The sequence below is a fragment of the Dasypus novemcinctus genome, chromosome 10, assembly GCF_030445035.2.
Source record: "Dasypus novemcinctus isolate mDasNov1 chromosome 10, mDasNov1.1.hap2, whole genome shotgun sequence".
Taxonomy (NCBI): Eukaryota; Metazoa; Chordata; class Mammalia; order Cingulata; family Dasypodidae; genus Dasypus; species Dasypus novemcinctus.
This window is the reverse complement of record NC_080682.1, coordinates 43,305,132-43,324,486: the sequence shown is the minus strand read 5'-3', so window position 1 is coordinate 43,324,486 and position 19,355 is coordinate 43,305,132. Positions and strand designations below refer to the sequence as shown.

Sequence of the window (19,355 nt, the reverse complement as noted above, 5' to 3'; positions counted from 1 at the left end):
TAGTTGACCATAAAGAGGAGCCTTCAGCTCCCAGCAAAAAACCAAAAACGTTCTTTCAATAAAGAGATAAGAATTAAAAATGAATAGAGCCTAAGAGATCTGAGAGGGTACCTTCAAGTGTACCAAAATATGCAAATACGGAGTCCTGAGAAGAAAAGGGACAGAAAGAATACTCGAAGAAATAATATCCAAAAACTCCCCAACTTTGACGAAGGACATGGAGTCTCAACAAACTCCAAGAAGGATAACTACAAAGAGAACCACACCAGGACACGTTGTCAAATCACGTTGTCAAAGGCAGAGAAAATCTGAGAGAAGCAAGAAAGAAGTGACACATTACTGAAAGGGCGTAGCAAGATTAATAGCCAATTTTTCATCAGAAACCAGTGAGGCCAGTGGTGGTGGGATGCCATATTTAAAGTGCTGAAAGAAAAAAACTGGCAACCAAGAATTCTATTTCAGGGAAACGGACTTTGGCCCAGTGGTTAGGGCGTCCGTCTACCACATGGGAGGTCAGCGGTTCAAGCCCCGGGCCTCCTTGACCCGTGTGGAGCTGGCCCATGCGCAGTGCTGATGCGCGCAAGGAGTGCCGTGCTACACAGGGGTGTCCCCCGCGTAGGGGAGCCCCACGCGCAAGGAGTGCACCCATAAGGAGAGCCACCCAGCGCGAAGGAGGGAGCAGCCTGCCGAGGAATGGCGCCACCCACACTTCCCGTGCTGCTGACGACAACAGAAGCGGACAAAGAAAAAAGATGCAGCAAAAAGACACAGAAAACAGACAACCGGGGGAGGGGAGGGGAATTAAATAAATAAAAATAAATCTTTAAAAAAAAAAAAAGAATTCTATTTCAGGCAAAACTACCCTTCAAAAATGAAGAAGAAATTAAGACAATCCCAGATTAATGGAAGCTGGGGGAATTCACTGCTAATAGACCCATTCAATAAGAAATGCTAAAGGGAGTCCTTTGGGCTGAAATGAAAGGACACACTAGACAGAACTCAAAACCATACAAAGAAATAAAAACCTCCAGTAAAAATAACTGTATAGGTAAACATAAAAGCCAGTATTATTGGCCTGTAATTATTTTACTCTCTCTCTCTCTTTTTTAAGATTTATTTATTTATTTCTCTCCCCTTCTCCCCCCTCCACCCTGGTTGTCTGTTCTCTGTATCTATTTGCTGTGTCTTCTTCTTTGTCTGCTTCTGTTGTTGTCAATGGCACGGGAATCTGTGTCTCTTTTTGTTGCGTCATCTTGTTGTATCAGCTCTCCGTGTGGGTGGTGCCATTCTTAGGCAGGCTGCACTTTCTTACAGGGCGCACTCCCTGCACGTGGGGCTCCCCTACACAGGGGACACCTGTGTGGCACGGCATTCCTTGTGTGCATCAGCACTGTGCACGGGCCAGCTCCACATGGGTCAAGGAGGCCCGGGCTTTGAACCATGGACCTCCCATGGGCGTGGTAGATGGCGCCCTAACCACTGGGCCAACGCTGCTCTCCTATTTTTTGTTTCTTATATAATTTAAAATATAAGTGCATACAACAAAAATTATAAATCTATGTTAGTGGGCACACAATGACTGAAGATGTAATTTGTGACAATAACAAGAAGGGGGAAGAAGTTATATAGGAGCAGTTTTTATATACTATTAAAGTTAAATTGGTATCAGCTCAAACCACATTATTATAATTTGAAAGTGTTCGTTGTAATCTCACAGTAATGACTATGAAAAGAACTAAAAATCACACAGAAAAGGAAACAAGAAGGAAATGTAAATGGTATACTATAAAACAAAAATCAAATAAAAACAAAAGGCAGTAATGGAGGAAACAAGGAACAAAAAAGGTATAAACATGCAGAAAAACAGTAGCAAAATGGCAAAATTAAGTCCTTCCTTATCAGTAATTACTTTAAATGTAAATGAAATAAACTTGCCACTCAAAATGTGGAAACTGAAAAAAAAAAAAGGAAGTGGATGTAGCTTGAGTGGTTGAGCGCCTGCTTCCCTTCCCATATATGAAGTTCAGGGTTCAATCCCCTGTACCTCCTAAAAACACAAACCAAAATAAAGAGAGGGAGCAGGTACTGAGCACCTGCTTCCCATGTATGAAGGATAAAAGGGTAGAAACTGGTAGAATGTATTAAAAACTTGATTCAAGGGAAGCAGATGTGACTCAAGTGATAGAGCTTCCACCTGCCATATGGAAGGACCCAGGTTCGATCCCTGGGGCCTCCTGGTGAAAAAGAGAAAGCATGCATGTGTGGCGAGCCAGTGCCCACACAAGTAATCACACAGCAAGAAGATGACGCATCAAAAGAGAGACAAGGGAAATCTCTAAATTATGATGATGTGTAAGTTAAATAATATATAAAATGGATATTCATGTTCAGACAGTAGGGTTTCTACTGCATTGTATTTCAAAATTGAAAATAAAGTTCACAAAATATAAGTTAAAAAAAAAGAAAAAAAAAGAGAGAGACAAGGGGGAGTCAAGGTGAAGTGTAGCAGAAACCAGGAATCAGCACAATTGACAGGGAACCTCTCTCCACATACCAGGATCAATTCCCAGTGAACCCTAGAGGAGAGAAAATGAAAAGACAACACACACAGCAAAAACAGCAAGGAGGGAGGAGAAGAAGGGGGAAAAATAATAAATAAATCTTTGGAAAAAAACAAAAAAACAAAACTTTATTCGACTATATGTTGTCCACAAGAGACTTGCTTTTTAGGTTCAAAGTGAAATGATACAAAATATTTCAAGTGAATAGTAACCAAAAGAGAGCTGGGTGGCTATACTAATATCAGACAAAATAGTCTTTAAGCCAAAATTATTTTAAGAGATGAAGATCATTATATGTTGATGAAGTCAATTCATTAAGAAGTTATAACAATTATAAATATATATACATCAAACAAGAGTACCCAAATATATGAAAGCTAACATTGACAGAACTCAAGAGAGTTCTACTTTCAATAATGGACAGAATATCTAGACAGAAGATCAATAAGGAAATAGAAGTCTTAAAGCTATAAACCAACTACAACTAACAGATATATATAGAATACTTTACCCAACTGCAGAATTTACATTCTTCAAATGCACATGGAACATTCTCCAGGATAGACTATTTATTAGGCCATAAAACAAGTCTCAATAAATTAAAAAAGATCAAAAGTGTGCAAAGTATCTTCTTTAACCACAATGGAAGGAAGCTAGAAATCAGTAATGGAAGGAAAACTGAAAAATTCACAATTATGAGAAAACTAAGCAATATACTCTTAAATAATCAATGGGCCAAAGAAATTAGAAAATATTTGGAGATAAGTGAAAACAAAAATACTTAAGGGATGCAGAAAAAGGAGTACCCAGAGGGTATTTTACAGCTGTAAACACCTACTTTTAAAAAGAAGATCTCAAGTCACAGCCTAACTTTATACTTCAGTGAATAGAAAAATAAGAGTAAATGAAACCCAAAGCTAGCAGAAGGAAATACTAGATTGGAATGGAGATAATTAAGTGGAAAATAGGAAAATAATTGAGAATTAAGACCAACAAAACTGACAATCCTTTAGCTAGATTGACTAAGAAGAAAATGAAGACTAACTAAAATCTCCAATGAAGGTAGGGGCATTTTAAAAATAAACTAAGGAAAAATAGTAAAAGATTTTCTGTACCTTATCTTTCTTTCCTTTTTTGGTCTTCTCTGGAGGTGGCATTTTGGGAGCTGGTGGTGGTGGTGGAGGTGGAGGAGGAGGTGGTGGTTCTATAATGGTGGTAGTAGGCATAGTACCTCGGGCCTGGACTGGCTGCAATGTGGGAACGGTCACTCCAATGGGAACAGAACATTCAGTGTAGCTCATAATTGTAGGTGTTGCTGCAAGTCCTAGGTAATTTGACTGTAGGCCCATTCCTCTGGCCTGATGTCCCATTCCTGTTGATGGATGGCTAACTGATATCGCCTGATGTCCAATTCCTCCAGTCTGGTGACCAATCCCAGTCACCTGGTGACCTAACAGATATAATAAAAAAATTATACACTGTAACAAGACCAGAAACAAGGACAAAGAATTGGGGGTTAGATCACCTAAAATGATTCCTTTTCCTAGAAACAAAACAAAACCTAGTCACAAAATATTAATTTCTGAATATCTTAGCATTTAGGTACTTAAACATTAAAATCTCTGATAGGGAAGCGGACTTGGCCCAGTGGTTAGGGCATCCGTCTACCACATGGGAGGTCCGAGGTTCAAACCCCGGGCCTCCTTGACCAGTGTGGAGCTGGCCCATGCGCAGTGCTGATGCGCGCAAGGAGTGCCCTGCCACATAGGGACACAACTTTCGCGCTGGGCGGCTCTTTATGGAGCGCACTCCTTGCGCGTGGGGCTCCCCTACGCGGGGGATACCCCTGCATGGCAGGGCACTCCGTGCGCGCATCAGCACTGCGCATGGGCCAGCTCCACACGGGTCAAGGAGGCCCGGGGTTTGAACCGCAGACCTCCCATGTGGTAGACGGACGCCCTAACCACTGGGCCAAAGTCCGTTTCCCGAGCAAAATACTTTTAATCATGATGCTTACCTGTAGTTACAGCTGACTGGCTGTAGAGGACAGGAGAACTGCCAATAGTAGCTGATCTCTGAACTACCGCGGTACTAATTTCTGTAGCTTTCCTCTTTACTGCTTTAGTGGAAGGAGAACTAGTGATGCTAGAATCAACTGAACTCTGAAATACAAAGATTCTGGTTAGTGGCTGAAAGCCCTGGTTAAACATCCTCTTCTAAAATAAAACATGTGTCAATCATGCTCCAATCCCTCAAAACTCTTTAGAATATCAGCTGGCATCACTCACCTGGCTGGTTACAACTGCAGTTTGTCCTGAAGGTTTCAGAGGAGTATCTTCCTCTGTTCCTGGGGCAGGAGGCTCCTCACTTCCCTCATCCTCCATCTCTACCTCCTGGATCTCACCATCTTCTACAGGAGGAGGTGGTGGTGGGGGAGGAGGAGGAGGAGGAGATTCTGGGGGTGGAGGCGGGGGTGGTGGCATTTCCAAGGGTAATGGAGGTTGAAGCACAGGCACATTTGACTGAAGGAGGGTCCAAAATGGAGTAAGTGGCATGAGTGAAGAAGAAACTTGGCCAGAAAAGGACTCTTTACAGAGAGAACCTATGAAAACAGGTAAGAGTCAGGGAAATGGCAAAATATAAACTCTACAACTCACATTCAAAGAAATGTTTAATCGATCAATGAAACAAACATGAAGAGAGTAAGAACCCAGTTCAGTGCGTAAAATACTTTCAAACAGCAAGGACTCTTCCCCACTGGTACCTACTCTACATTTAAGTCAGTGAAATATTAAAACAGAATTGACTTTCACATAAAGATGGAACCTCTTTTATGAACTTCACAGCACTTCCCCAGCTGTGCTATACAAGCCTTGTTCTTTAAGCACAGATTTCTGGATGAGAAGCATTTAAGAAATCTGACTCTGTAGTTTAAAGTTTTTTATTTCAAACATCCACAGTTTCAACAAATACTAGAAGGCAATAACTCTGGGGTCTTTTCTTTTATAGGCTTTTTTTTTTTTTAGGAGGTACCGGGCATTTTAACCAGGACCTTGTACATAGGAAGCAGGTGCTCAACCACTGAGCTACATCCATTTGCCTGGGGTCTTTTCTATTTCAAACGTGAAGGTAAATGATGTGCCTTTGTAATACTGATTCTATGTACTTTATTTCTTGGTGAAACAGATAAGTGACTGGGGATGACCCAGAGAAGCACCCATTTAAAACACAGAAATTTTACCCATTTTAATTAATTTGGGCTACTAAAGTTTTTAAAAATCCATTTACAAAGTGCTATTGTCAACACTATCATTCCTTCCACACATTTGTGTGAATTACATTTATTTGTTAAATCATAAAAACACAAATCAGGAAGTTAAATTTTTTATTTTTGTGATAAGAAAAGTAAAATTCAGGAAGGATAAATCTTTAAGGTAAATTTTATCTAAGGCACAAAAAAGGAGGTGTTTGAAGATGCTAAGAAGTTGAAATTGCTACTGGGACATTTGAATATGAGTTAAGAAATCAGAGCTACTCTGAAAGCTACAGGATCAGCTTTCTTCAAATTTTGTAAAAGCCAGAGTTACCTATTGTCCTTTCTCTGGTAGGAAAAGCTTACAAGATTAGAAGAAGCAGGAGGATATACTTACTTGTAGCTTTCCCCATCCCTCTTTATCGGCAATGGGGAAATTTCACAGTATTTGGGACTTATATCCCAGAAATGCTGAATGGGATTTTCTCCCTAAAATCATAGATTTAGGAGTAGAAGAGACATGAGAAATCACCTAATTTAACCCCCTCATTTTAAAGGTAATAAAATCTAGGAGGGAAGTGACTTGCCCAAGATTATACAGCTATTAATGGCCAGGCCAGAGGTAGAACATAGGTCTGACTCCTGGGCTAGTATTTTTTATTTTACTAATAGGTCCTCGTGAAAGATCTAAGAGATTTAGAAATTACAAGTCAAATAAATCTCACCTCTCATGGAATAGAGATCCAGATGTAGTCACCTGTTAAATTTCACAGTCAAAGCGGTGGATTAAACAAGGGCTCAATTTGAAAGGCTCTAGGACAAGGAGCAGGCCTTTTTATATTATTCAGTTCAAAGTACACCACACTGGTATGCAAAAAGTTAGAGCCAAAGCGACCAAGAACCCTTTGGCCTTTATGGTAGCCTTACATTTTATGGGAAAGATAAATGATACAATGTATAAAAGAGTTTAAGAACATGACTCACATGGTTACCTTAATTATTTTGAGAAATTGTTTAATTCTAAGGAAAAGTGCACTGGAAAAAATTCACCAGAAAACAGGAATGCAATTTTCCAGCTGTAAGACTTCAAACGACTTGTTACATTTTTGTATTTGACCATATCTAATCTGAATTTATACACTAATTTTTAGACAAAGTCTGGGTATGCAGGCAGCCACACAATAATACATCAAGATTATATCAAAACTGCCCTGTCCTGCACCGGGCCACAGCTGAAGCTGTGGAGCCCAGAGACATGCCCGCTTTGTGCCTTGCCGTGCTGCTTAGCCGTGTTCGGTCCACAGGGTGGAGAGCTGCAAGATCACCCCTTTTGTGCTACTCTTTGAGGAAAATGAGTTTGTCTCAAAAAGGAAAGTCTGAATCTGCTAAACAATCCCTTAAGAAGCCAGAGTTACCAGAAGGTCGTTTTGATGTACCAGAGGGTTCCCATTTAGAAAAAGAACCACTGGAAAAATTTCCAGATGATATTAATTCTGTTACCAAAGAAAAGGGTGGACCCAGGGGCCCAGAACCTACCCGATACGGAGACTGGGAATGAAAAAGACACTGTATTGACTTTTAAGTCATTTCTTTTTTTGAATATGTGCATCTGAATTAACTTATTTTTGATTATTTTATTTCTTAAATAGTTTAAGGAATCTGATTTCTATAATGTACTTAAAAATATATATGATGGCTGTGGAAGGAAATACATTATAAACTGGGAAAGAGAAAATATCTCTACATTAGCCCATTTAAATTTAAATTTAAATCTGTTGATATGTGGAAGTTATGATTAGTGCTGTAAACTTTTACTTCATCATTTTTCAGTTTAAATTAGTTACTTGTAAAATAAAAATAAAATAATTTACATGAAAAAGATTTTATCAAAATTAAAGTAAAACACTGAGGATGAGCAAAGCATTTAACATCCTATTTAATTAGCAACAATATATGGTAAGTAAATAAAAATGTCAGATTTTATATATTAGGTTTCTCATCTAGTGGCATAATGCAACATCAATAAACTTATGATGGTGACGTGCTATTTAGAGAAACTCAATGAAACACAGTATGTTCAAGGTTAATGATGTGATTTAAAACCTTGGCAAAGTTAATCAGAATTAAATGTGTTAATATAAGATTAACTAGATTTGATAAATTTAATTCATCAGGAAACAAGGAGTATTTTTAGAATATTTTGAATCCCAAACTAAGTTTACCCAAAACATAAAGTTACCTTAACATAATTATCTCCTTTAGCTTAAACACAAAGAAGTTCAAGAAACCCTAGTATGAATATCCATGTATGTCATATTATAATTATGTTTCCCCTTGTTTCTAAATTTAACTTGGTATTTTTGCCATTTAAGACCATTTAAGTCTAAAGTCTGAGTAGAGATTAATGGCATACAAAGCTTTTATTATGTACTAATAGATGAAAAACTAAAATTTCAAGGAAACAATGTGGGGATACAAATTCTGAAGTCCTCAGGAAACCCCCCCCGCCCCCATTTATATGTAGCTTTCCCTTACCATTTTCCTATATTCCCTGAAGAAAAAATTATCGTGTGGCATTTTGAATCAAGAGGCCAACAAAAAAAAAGGGCTACGAAATTTAACCTAAGTGACAAAATCCAAGCTAGACAGACATGCTGGATATCTTGAAACAGCACCAATCTTTTAGAGACATATTAAATTCAAACTCTGTAACAATGAGCATGGTTTAAAAATGATTTGGGAAAATGAATAGAATTTTGAAACTTCCTTGCTCCACACAGCGTAGTAAGCATTAATAGATGATTTCTTCTTTTATGGATTTTAGCCACTACTGGGCTAAGAGTACACACACACTCTCTCTTTACAGGCTTAAAATAGTGATCAGTATTACTCTTAAATCCCAAAGATCTTCAAGGTTTGATTTGGATTTTATTTAGATCAAGTTTATTAAGTGGTTCTAGAGAGTCTCAATAAAGAGGTTTAAAAATACAAGCTAGTTTATCAGTGACTTTTTCCTACAGCATAGCTACTTTTCTTTTAATCAGATGGGAATGGCCCGCAATCTTCCTTTTACCACACAGTACCAACTCTGTGTGTCATCAACAAAGGGAGAAAGCAGCTTAATACTTAATCCTTAAGTGATCACAGAACCATTAAAAAAAATTAAGAGTTGGTAATTCTAGAATACTGTTTGGAAATATGAGAAAGGAAAAAAAGCATTATTGCTATTCAGACAGTGGTGAGGAGTGGAATCTCCTACCTAAAATCACCATCAAACCGCTTCACTAACTACAAAAAGAAAACACACAAACCAAAAAAACAAATAAAACAAAACAAAACCCCATTATTAGACATGTCTATCACTGTTACCAAAAGATGGGGAAATGAATTCAGAAGAAAATCTCTTTGTGAAAAAGGGAAGTGAAATACACTATAACTTCAGAAAATATGTGAAGCAGCAAAAAAACCACTTTTGCACGGGACTTAAAACATAGTGAATCCTGTGGTGGAAGACAGACTATGGTTAACAGAACAAATACAAGAACATTTTCTCATGAACTATAACGAATACACAATAGTAATACAGGGTATTAATAATTGGGTGGGTTGGGGGGAAAATACACCAACTATTAAGATACTGGATACAGTTAGTAGTAATATTTTGACAAGGGTCTTTCATAATTTGTAACAAATGTTTCACAGCAATGCCAGGTGTTATGGTGGGGTGATATATGGGAACCCTGTATGATGAAATACCTTCAATAAAAACTTTTTTTAAATGAAAAAATAAACATGCTTTTGCTACGTTCTAAAATTATCACAGGTTATACGTGGCTTTTCAATTAGGGTAATCTGATGTAGATTACCTGGTCATTTAAGAAGTTAATAGAATCATTTGGTACACTGTATTTCTACTGAGATTGGGGAGCCAGTAGAGTACAAAGCAACACTTTTAATAATTCAGCTCCTCACTTCCATGTTGTCAACAAATTTCATATCTTCAAAGGCCTAATTACTTCAGAAACCACTCCAAAGACTCTTGACTTTCTATACCATCACTTTAAGAAATAGCTACCAGTTTTTGAGATTTTAAGTCTTGACTGCATTTCACTATTCATTTATTTTTGTTAAAGAAAGATACTTAGAGGAAAGAAAATGATCCTCTTTTGTATATTCACAAATGTTCAAAGTAGCTCCTAGTTTCTATATAGAAGTGAAACATTTCAGAAATATCTATCACATGTTTTAGATATCCATAACAGTAATCAAGCTGTGGCTCTTCTGAAGAGTTATCAAATCTTCAGGGTAACTGAGGAGCAAGGAAAACCCTACTTTAAAAATGTGTATAACTAAATTGAATACTTCTAAGATAACATTAAAAGCCATCCTGTATCTGTTTTATGTTGTTGCTAATTTTTAATAATCATTTATTTTGATTCTCTGAAACAAGTGTGGTCCTAGTTTTGAGAGCATTTCTTCAAATCATCCTGATTTGTGACAACCATACTTTTTATAAAACAAGTGGAGTAGAAAAATGAGGTTGTAATAGCAGTAGAATAAATGTTCTATAGAAATGCAGAACCAATTTCCTATTACTCCACACAGATATTGAAATATCAACTATCTAGTTCTTTATACTCATTAATTAGCATTCCTGTTTTTAGAAACCCACAGCTGTTATCTATAGCAGCATAGTGGTGATAGGACAATCTTTTAAAGTAAAGTATATTGGGTCATCATTCCATTTTTGAGCAGTCTGACATATATCAACAGTGTGCTGATTTCCAATCAGTTGTAGCCTTCAATTCTTACAGTATAACTTATGTCATTCTTTTTTGTAGGTCAAGCCACTATTTTTCAATTAGAACTTTCTGTTATGAAAAGCTTCTTTTTATGACACAAATTTATACAAAGTAACAAGTCTTTTTTTTCCTCTAAAGTGATTTCTCTCCAAAAGGGATAGGGCAAATTGTCCCACCTGTGGAACTCTCTGAGGATTCTGCAGAATTTGCATCAGTGCCAGTTTTGTCTTTCAAAATCTGTTTAGGAAGAGTCTCATCTCTACTTTCTTGCGCTTGGCTTTCTTCCTCTTCCTCCTCACCATCTGGGAACTCCCACTGAGACTCGCCCGAATGTTCGTTTACATAGAAATATCGTCTATGATCCCTAAATTACAAGAAAGAAAACACACGTTTTAAGACCCATTCTCCTACAAAAACACTTGCATTTGGTCCTGTCCCAGGACAGCAGTCTGCTCTCACAGGGACGAACCTCTTCTTAATGGACTGCTATTCACAAAGGCAACAAAGAGCTTTGACAATTGAGAATGGAGACCCAAGGATAATTCAAAGCTATTTGCACTGCCAGCAGCTCTGTGAATACAGCCCTGAGCCCTCTAACTCCAACAGATGACTTAGAACACATCTTTTTTTTTTTTTGCCAATGCTTTACAGGGTTTCAAGTTTCATAAATGAAGGGACTCAATCGCCTAGAACACTAATTTCCCTTCCAAGAGAACAACGAAGTTTGTGAAAGGTGAATCTTCCCCTCTTGGACCGTGGAATTCACAATTCATACTCTTGATACCAAACACAGTGAAAGCTAAAGAGAGGGAGAGGATCTGGGAGCTGAAAAATAAAAGAGCAAAGATTTCAAATAACGAAAAAAAAAAAATCAAGAAAAGCCAAATATAAAAAGAAATGTTTTCATCTGACCTGCCGGCAGAAGATAGTAATCTTGTTCTTCATTCACATCTTCAGCCACGAAGTTTTCCTTAACTTCACCGAGGTTAATCAGGAGTAGTTGCTTCCAGAGGTCCTGTAAAGCGCACAGAGCTCTCGCATGCGCTTAACCCCAAGCCCGCCCTACTCCGTGCAACACTCTGGAGAGTAAAAACCAGCTTTGTCCAATCTTGGGAAAAAATCCGTTACATGGAACACTTTAAACATTGCTTTTTGTTTCTCCAATGTGTGGCTGGCCCAAACTCTGTAAGTGCGTGCGGTGCTCTGCCTGCCAAGCACCGCTAACTGCAGCTGCTCTCAGTCTCCAGACAGGCTGTCACATGTCGTCAGGTGGTGGTGATCACAAATCATGTCTGAGATGTCAAAGGTGAAAGGTGAAAAGGGGAGAAGAGTGCGTACCTGTCCCAGTGGCAGGACCAGCCTTTAGGAGTGGCGTTTATTTCATACTGTTTTAGTTGTTCTGCTGCATCCTGAAGTTTTCTTTTAAGGTAGTTTCCATTAAGAGCCCCTTCCCGCCAGTCTGCAATCCGAGTCTAGAATCAACAAATAGAGAAATAAGTTAAAGACTTATTATTATGCCAGGAGACAAAGATTAAAGGGACACAAGTCTTCTATTAAAAGACTTTATTGCTATACCCTGACCAAAGCGGGTAGACCAAAGAGGAAAAGAGAAGTTATATCTTCATTTCGTGAAGTAGCGTTTTTGCACTGCAGAAGTGAAAGTTGAGACTGGGCCCCAGTATATCTTCATACTGCCAACAACCCAGTATCTATTAAAATAAGTATTCCCCCTCCCCCCAGACCACATTAAGACTGGTCCCCCCAGTAATTTCACTTTGTGTGTGTGTGTGTGTGTGGGGGGGGAGATGGTGGGAGTGGTGTAGTTGGTTCATTCAGTTTTGTACCATTAGCTTCCTACAGCAGTTTCTTACCTAATCCTTCTCTGCCATTTTGTAGTTTACAGTTTACAAATAGGACTGAGCTTTTCTTTTTAGATAGATTCATAATGCTTCAACATTTAAAAAGTACTTTCAACATTACATGGTATTTTACAGTAAGTATTTTAATTTGCTAAGAAGTGTATATTAAAAATATGCTTATTAAAAATGATATCATTATACACAAACTCTTGCATTTATCTTTTTTTTTTTTAATTTTTAAATTTATTTCTCTCCCCTTCTCCCCCACCCCAATTGTCTGCTCTCTGTGTCCATTCACTATGTGTTCTTCTGGGACAGCTTCTATCCCTATCAGTGGCACCGGGAATCTGTTTGTTTTTGTTGCATCATCTTGTGTCAGCTCTCTGTGTGTGCGATGCCGTTCTTGGGCAGGCTGCATTTTCTTTCGCGCTGGATGGCTCTCCTTACGGGGCGCACTCCTTGCGCATGGGGCTCCCCTATGCAGGGGACACCCCCGTGTGGCACGGCACTCCTTGCACACATCAGCACTGCGCATGGGCCAGCTCCACATGGGTCAAGGAGGCCCGGGGTTTGAACCGCGAACCTCCCATGTGGTAGACGGACGCCCTAACCACTGGGCCAAGTTCGCTTCCCTGCATTTATCCTTATAATCATATGCTAATACATAGTTTTATTTGCTGGGTTGGTGTTTCAAATATGTATCAGTGTTAAAACTTTCTAATTTTAGGATTAAGACATAAGACAGATGCCTTACAGACATTTCATTCCAAAACTGACAGTTCAAACCAAAGACGGCTAAATTACCTCGGTCTGTAAGAGCAGAACATGAAAGTTGGAGATGGACTGTCTATTAATGCCTAAGAATTCAAATTTACTGGTCAGGGTATTTGCCAATTCTCCAATCTGAAACTGTAATTCAGGAAAGGAAAAAAAAGGAAAAACAAAACAATCAGTAATATTTTCTGTATTATGTGAAAACTTTCATTCATTGTTACAGATACTAAACATATGAACTTGCCTATAAATAATCTTCCTCAAACATTTGTATCTAAAATATCAAATACAAAATAAAAATTTTAATTTATAGTAAAGTAATTCACAAAACAAAATGATAAATGATAAAAGGTCTACAGGAATCAAAATCATACCTATTCACATCATTACAATGCATTCTTAGCAAATTATGGAATTCAAGTTGAAAGTAAATCCTGAACGATATGACTCACAAGACTGCCCAAACTGTGCTTCATTCATTACTAATTACATATACTAGCCATATTCTGAAGCCAAAATTAATTCTCCCAGGCCCTCCTACCAAAAAAATAAAAAAACATCTTCTAGCCAGTAAGTGGGTAAACTCCATCAGGTCAAAAGAATATGCTGGGAAGCAGATATGGCTCAAGCAACTGAACTACTGCCTACCACATGGAAGGTCCTGGGTTAAGTTCCAGGTGCTTCCTAGAAAAGACGAGCAAGACAGCAAGATCGGGGAGTGGGGGTTATATGGGAACCTCTTAAATTTTTTGAATATAACGTTAAAAAAAAAAAAGCAAGATGGTGCCAAAGGCAGGTGCAGCAAAAGCTGATGCAATAAGATGATGCAACAAAGAGGCACAAAGAGGAAAGACAATGAGACACATGACAAAACAGGGAACTGGGGTGGCTCAAGCGATTGAGTACATTTCCTCCCATGTGGGAGGGCCCAAGTTTGGTTCTCGGTGCCTCCTAAAGAGAAGAGGCACAGACACAGCACACTTCAAATGGACGCAGTGACAGCAAACAATAGAGGGTGGGTAGCGGAATAAATAAAATAACTTTTTCAAAAAAAAAAAAAAAAAGAGAGAGAAAGAATATGCGAAGTAGTTTTCCAATAGACTGCTCTGAAAGAGCCAATATTATTTACTTGGGTAAAATATCCCCATGAGATTAGGCTAGAAATGCAATTGGAACCAAACCTGTCTTTGGGTAAAGACAAGTAATTCATGGAGGAATTAAAGCTGAGAATTAGTTTCTTTAGTACTTTTAAACTAAAGAAGCTTACTTGATAAGCTATTGCATTCCAATGGAGACAACTTGAAAGAAAATAATTCAAGCATTTAGAATTTATTTTTAGACAATTTCTGGCCATTTAAGCCAGTCTTAGAACTCCTTAATTTGGCTTTAAATTTGCCCTTGTCACCTAATCAAGTAAGTGATTTAGATTTCAAAACAGTAAAGATTTACTTGTTGCTAATATGAACCAATTTAATGTTTGGCCAATTTTTGTCAAGTTGCATTAATATACATACTTTCAAATCCTGTTCTTCTTCTACTTTAGGCGCTGTCTGTACTTTCACCTTCTCTGGAGACTCATCTACTTCCATCTCTTTATCTGAATTCTCATCTATTTTTTCTGAATTTTCAGCGCCAACTGCTGCAAAAGAAAAAATGAAATTAAATCAAAGGACCTATATTGATACAGTCCCATATACGTTTTATTTCTGTAGCAGTTACCTGAAAAAGGCCATCAGTTCTCTCTCCTTTGCTTGTTTCCCCTTACCTGTTATAGAGTAACTCTTTAATTACTGCCTATATACATCAAAAAATAATTTTATCGTTTATAATCGCCTTCTTAAAATATCACTCTATAAACAAAAATGTACTTTGTTCTACATCAAACTGTCCTGTACAGTTTTGGCTTTTTCTTCATCACCAGTTTTTGTCTACTCATCTCTTCCAGACTACTACTACAAAGCTAGAGTCAAACCTGGAACATAGAAGAGTTACCAAGTGGGGTATACTTTATAAAAGTGATCTTTATACCACTGTTTATAAGAACAGGAGATAGAAATTCTCACTATCCAAAACTAAGTGATTTCATAATCATTCATAATCTGACTTTAATCTCATGGCCTCCTTTATTAACCTAGATTATTTTTGTTTTGTAAAATATACCTCTGCAGGGCACAATCACATACAATGAATCTAATTGGTAAATTACATAAGCTCTATCGCAAGCAAATATGCATCAATGTTAAATTATTAAAAGCCATTAATTTTTTTTTCTTTAAGATTTATTTTTTTATTTATCTATCTCTCCCCTTCTTCCCCCCTCCCCACCTCAGTTGTCTATTCTCTGTGTCCATTCGCTGTGGGTTCTTCTGTGTCTGCTCCTATTCTTGTTAGCTGCACCGGGAATCTCTCTTTTCTTGTTGTGTCATCTTGCTGCGTCAGCTGTGTGTGTGTGTGCAGCTGCCACTCCTGGGCAGGCTGAACTTTCTTTCATGCTGGGCAGCTCTCCTTACGGGGTGAACTCCTTGTGTGTGGGGCTCCCCTATGCGGGGGACACCCGTGTGGCAGGGCTCTCCTTGCGTACATCAGCACTGCGCGTGGACCAGCTCCACACGGGTCAAGGAGGCCCTGGGTTTGAACCGTGGACCTCCCATGTGGTACGCGGACGCTCTATCCACTGAGCCAAGTCCGCTTCCCAAAAGCCATTAATTTTAAACCACCTGATACCTTTCTTACCTGAACTGGTTAAGACCTGTAATCAATCCATTTTGAACCCACCTATTCTGTTTAGTGTCGTTTGTTGGTAGTGGGAATCTCCAAAAGAAACTAGGTTTATCAATGATTTAACTAGAGTAAAAGAGATCATCTTTTTTGCTATATTTGCTTCATTTAAAACTAGCTTAGGGAAGGGGACGTGGCTCAAACAGCTGGGCTACCGCCTACCACATGGAAGAGACACAACAAACAGGGAGCAGAGATGGCTCAAACCATTAGGTGCCTCTCTCCCACATGGGAGGCCCCAGGTTTGGTTCCTGGTGCCTTCTTAAAAAAAAGAAAACAGATTTCTGGGAAGATGGTGGACCAGAAAGAAACTGGACTTTCTTCTCCTGCAGAAGAATAGCTAGAGGACAGGCTGAAACAGCCTAGTAAATGATTTTCTAGGGTTTAGGACACCAGGCGAAGGCTGAACACTGCCCAGAGTAGAGAGGGACAAAGCGGGAAATTACAACGACAGAATTGTGAGTTGAAACCAGTGGCAGCTGTTACCAGCACCCTGCACGACACTAAAGACACTTTAGAACTCTCACGCCTCTGGGCCTGTGACTACAGAAAAGGGGGCTCCAGAGCTCTACCACTCCAGGAAAGGGAATAGAGAGGGACACAGCCTAAGGCTGACTCAGCTTCTAACCCACAAATTTGGACTGCTATGTCCCAGGAGCACTTCAAGGCCAGGTGGCACTACACCATTGTTTGCCTTGGGAGCTGGCAAGGGGATAAAGATAAACAACCCTCCCAATCTCCTCCTCTACTAACAGGGACTGATTGTTAAGGACTCAGAGAGGAGTAGAAATATTTCTGACCTGGGAAAAGGGAGGGGGCTGCCAACGAAGGCAGGAGAACTGTCTCAGAGAAAGTTTGAATTACAAGGCTCACAGGCTCCAGACAGGAAACACTATCAGAGTGATCGCAACTCTGTTGCAAAAAATATACTCCAACCAGGCATTGAACTGAGAACTGCCAGAGAGCACCATATGCTGGCAGACCAAGGAAGTGCATTCAAAATTTTTCGGGCCTCTAACAGCCTCCCTTCTCAAGGCCCCAAAAAACAACTCTACCACCAATTACTGGGTTCAGGGCCCAGTTTTGAGCAACCAACAGGATAATCCTAACAATTCAGGTTGAGCCAAGAACCATAGAGCAGTGGTAACACACAGCCTCCTGCCACTAAATCCCAAAAGAAAAAGAAACTGAGCATCTGAGTAAAAACTACAATCTAATCAGATGCCTACGTATCAGCAAAAAATCATGAGCAATACTAAGAAAATAGAAGACATGGTGCAAGAAAAGGAATATACCAAAGCCCCAGAATAGATGCAGAATTTGAGAGAGCTAATCAGTGAGCTGTGCACACATTTCCAAAATCAAATTAATGAGCTGAAAGACAATATTGCTAAAGAGATAAATGACATCAAGAAGACACTGAGGGAAGTGGACTTGGCCCAGTGGATAGGGCGTCCGTCTACCACACTGGAGGTCCACGGTTCAAACCCCAGGCGTCCTTGACCCGTGTGGGGCTGGCCCATGCACAGTGCCGATGCACACAAGGAGTGCCATGGTTCGTGGGGGTGTTACCCGCGTAGGGGAGCCCCATGTGCAAGGAGTGTGCCCTGTAAGGAGAGCCGCGCAGTGCAAAAGAAAGTGCAGCCTGCCCAAGAATGGCGCTGCATACATGGAGAGCTGATGCAACAAAAAGAAACACAGATTCCTGGTGCCGCTGATAAGGATAGAAGTGGTCACAGAAGAACACACAGCAAATGGACACAGAGAGCAGACAACTTGGGGGGAAGGGGAGAGAAATAAATAAATAAATAAATCTTTTTAAAAAAAGGAAGGCATTGAGCAAGTGCAAAGAAGAATTTGAAATCCCGAACAGAAAAGTAACAGAGCTCTGGGGAATTAAAGACACAATAGGTGAGATAAAAAGAAACACATTAGAGGCATACAACAGCAAACTTGAAATAAAAGAAGAAAGAATAAGAGATATCGAAGACAGAACAGCTAAAATTGAAGGAAGAAAAGGGTGGAAAAATTTGAGCAGGGGCTCAGAGTTGAATGACAACACAAAATGCAGCAACATATATGTCATGGGAGATCGAGAAAGGAAAAGGGGTAGAAAAAGTATATGAGGAAACAACAGCTGAAAGTTTCCCAACTCTCACAAAAGAAATGAACTTAAATGTCCAATAAGCACACTATTCCCAAATCAGAATAAATCCAAATAGACTTACTCCAAGACACATACTACTCAGAATATCAAAAGTCAAAGATTAAAAAAAATTTTTCAGAGCAGCAAGGGAGAAGAAAACCATCATGTACAAGGGATGTCCAGTAAGACTTAGAGCAGATTTCTCTTCAGAAACCATGGAGGCAAGAAGACAGTGATTTGATACAGTTAGGATAAGTTAGGATACTGAAAGAGAAAAACTGCCAGCCAAAAATTCTTTATCTAGCAAACTGTCCTTCAAATATGAAGTTGAGTATAAAATATTCACAAACAGAAACTATGAGAGTTTGCAAAGAAGAATCCAACTTTGCAGGAAACATAAAGGAAGCCTTAGAACCTGAAAGAAAAAACAGGAGAGACAGGTTTGGAGGAGAGTACAGAAGAAAAAATAGCAGAAAGGATAACAAGAGTAAAAAGAAAGACAAAAATAAGATATGACATATGAAAACCAAAGAATAAAATGGAGGAAGTAAACAGTGCACTTACAGTAATATCACTGAATGTGAATGGATTAAACTCCCCAATCAAAAGATACATGCTGACAGAATGGATAAAATAACAAGAGCCATCCATATGTTGCTTACTAGAAACGCACCTTAGACCAAGGGATACAAACCACCTGAAAGTGAGAGGCTGGAAAAAGATACTCCATACAAACAGTAACCAGAAAAGAGCAGGGATAGCTATACATATCAGAGAAAACAGAATTTAAATGCAAAAGACACAATTCTAAGACACAGAAGGTCATTATATATTAATAAAAGGAACAATTCACCAGGAAGATATAACAGTCATAAGTATCTATGCACCTAACCTGGATGCCCCAAAACACACGAGACAAACTCTGGCAAAACGGATGGAAACAAGAGACATCTTTACAATAATCGTTGGAGACTTAAACACATCACTTACATCATTAGACGGAACAACTAGACATAAGATCAACAAGGAAAGAGAGAATTTGAACAATATGATGAGTTAGACCTAACAGACATATGTAGAACACAGCATCCAAACTCAGCAGGTTATACATTCTTCTCAAGTGACCATGGATCATTCTCCAGGACAGACCACATATTGGGGCACAATGAAGCTCTCAATAAA

At 39.0% G+C, this 19,355-nt stretch overlaps 1 protein-coding gene across 2 annotated transcripts in view; it reads right to left on the bottom strand.

Annotated features, from left to right (window-relative positions):
* The window catches only part of FNBP4 (formin binding protein 4), a 41,935-nt gene that overhangs the window by 7,043 nt on the left and 15,537 nt on the right, over nt 1-19,355 (bottom strand). Inside the window, exons 9-15 of one of the 2 annotated variants that reach the window (XM_004457982.5) lie at nt 14,764-14,888; nt 13,280-13,384; nt 11,955-12,088; nt 10,793-10,980; nt 4,850-5,163; nt 4,579-4,723; nt 3,677-4,011 (exon numbers count right to left, since the gene is read on the bottom strand). In XM_004457982.5, the coding sequence (XP_004458039.2) occupies nt 3,677-4,011; nt 4,579-4,723; nt 4,850-5,163; nt 10,793-10,980; nt 11,955-12,088; nt 13,280-13,384; nt 14,764-14,888 (1,346 nt within the window). The remainder of the gene's footprint in view (nt 1-3,676; nt 4,012-4,578; nt 4,724-4,849; nt 5,164-10,792; nt 10,981-11,954; nt 12,089-13,279; nt 13,385-14,763; nt 14,889-19,355) is intronic. The other variant, XM_023588604.2, reaches the window with a different exon arrangement.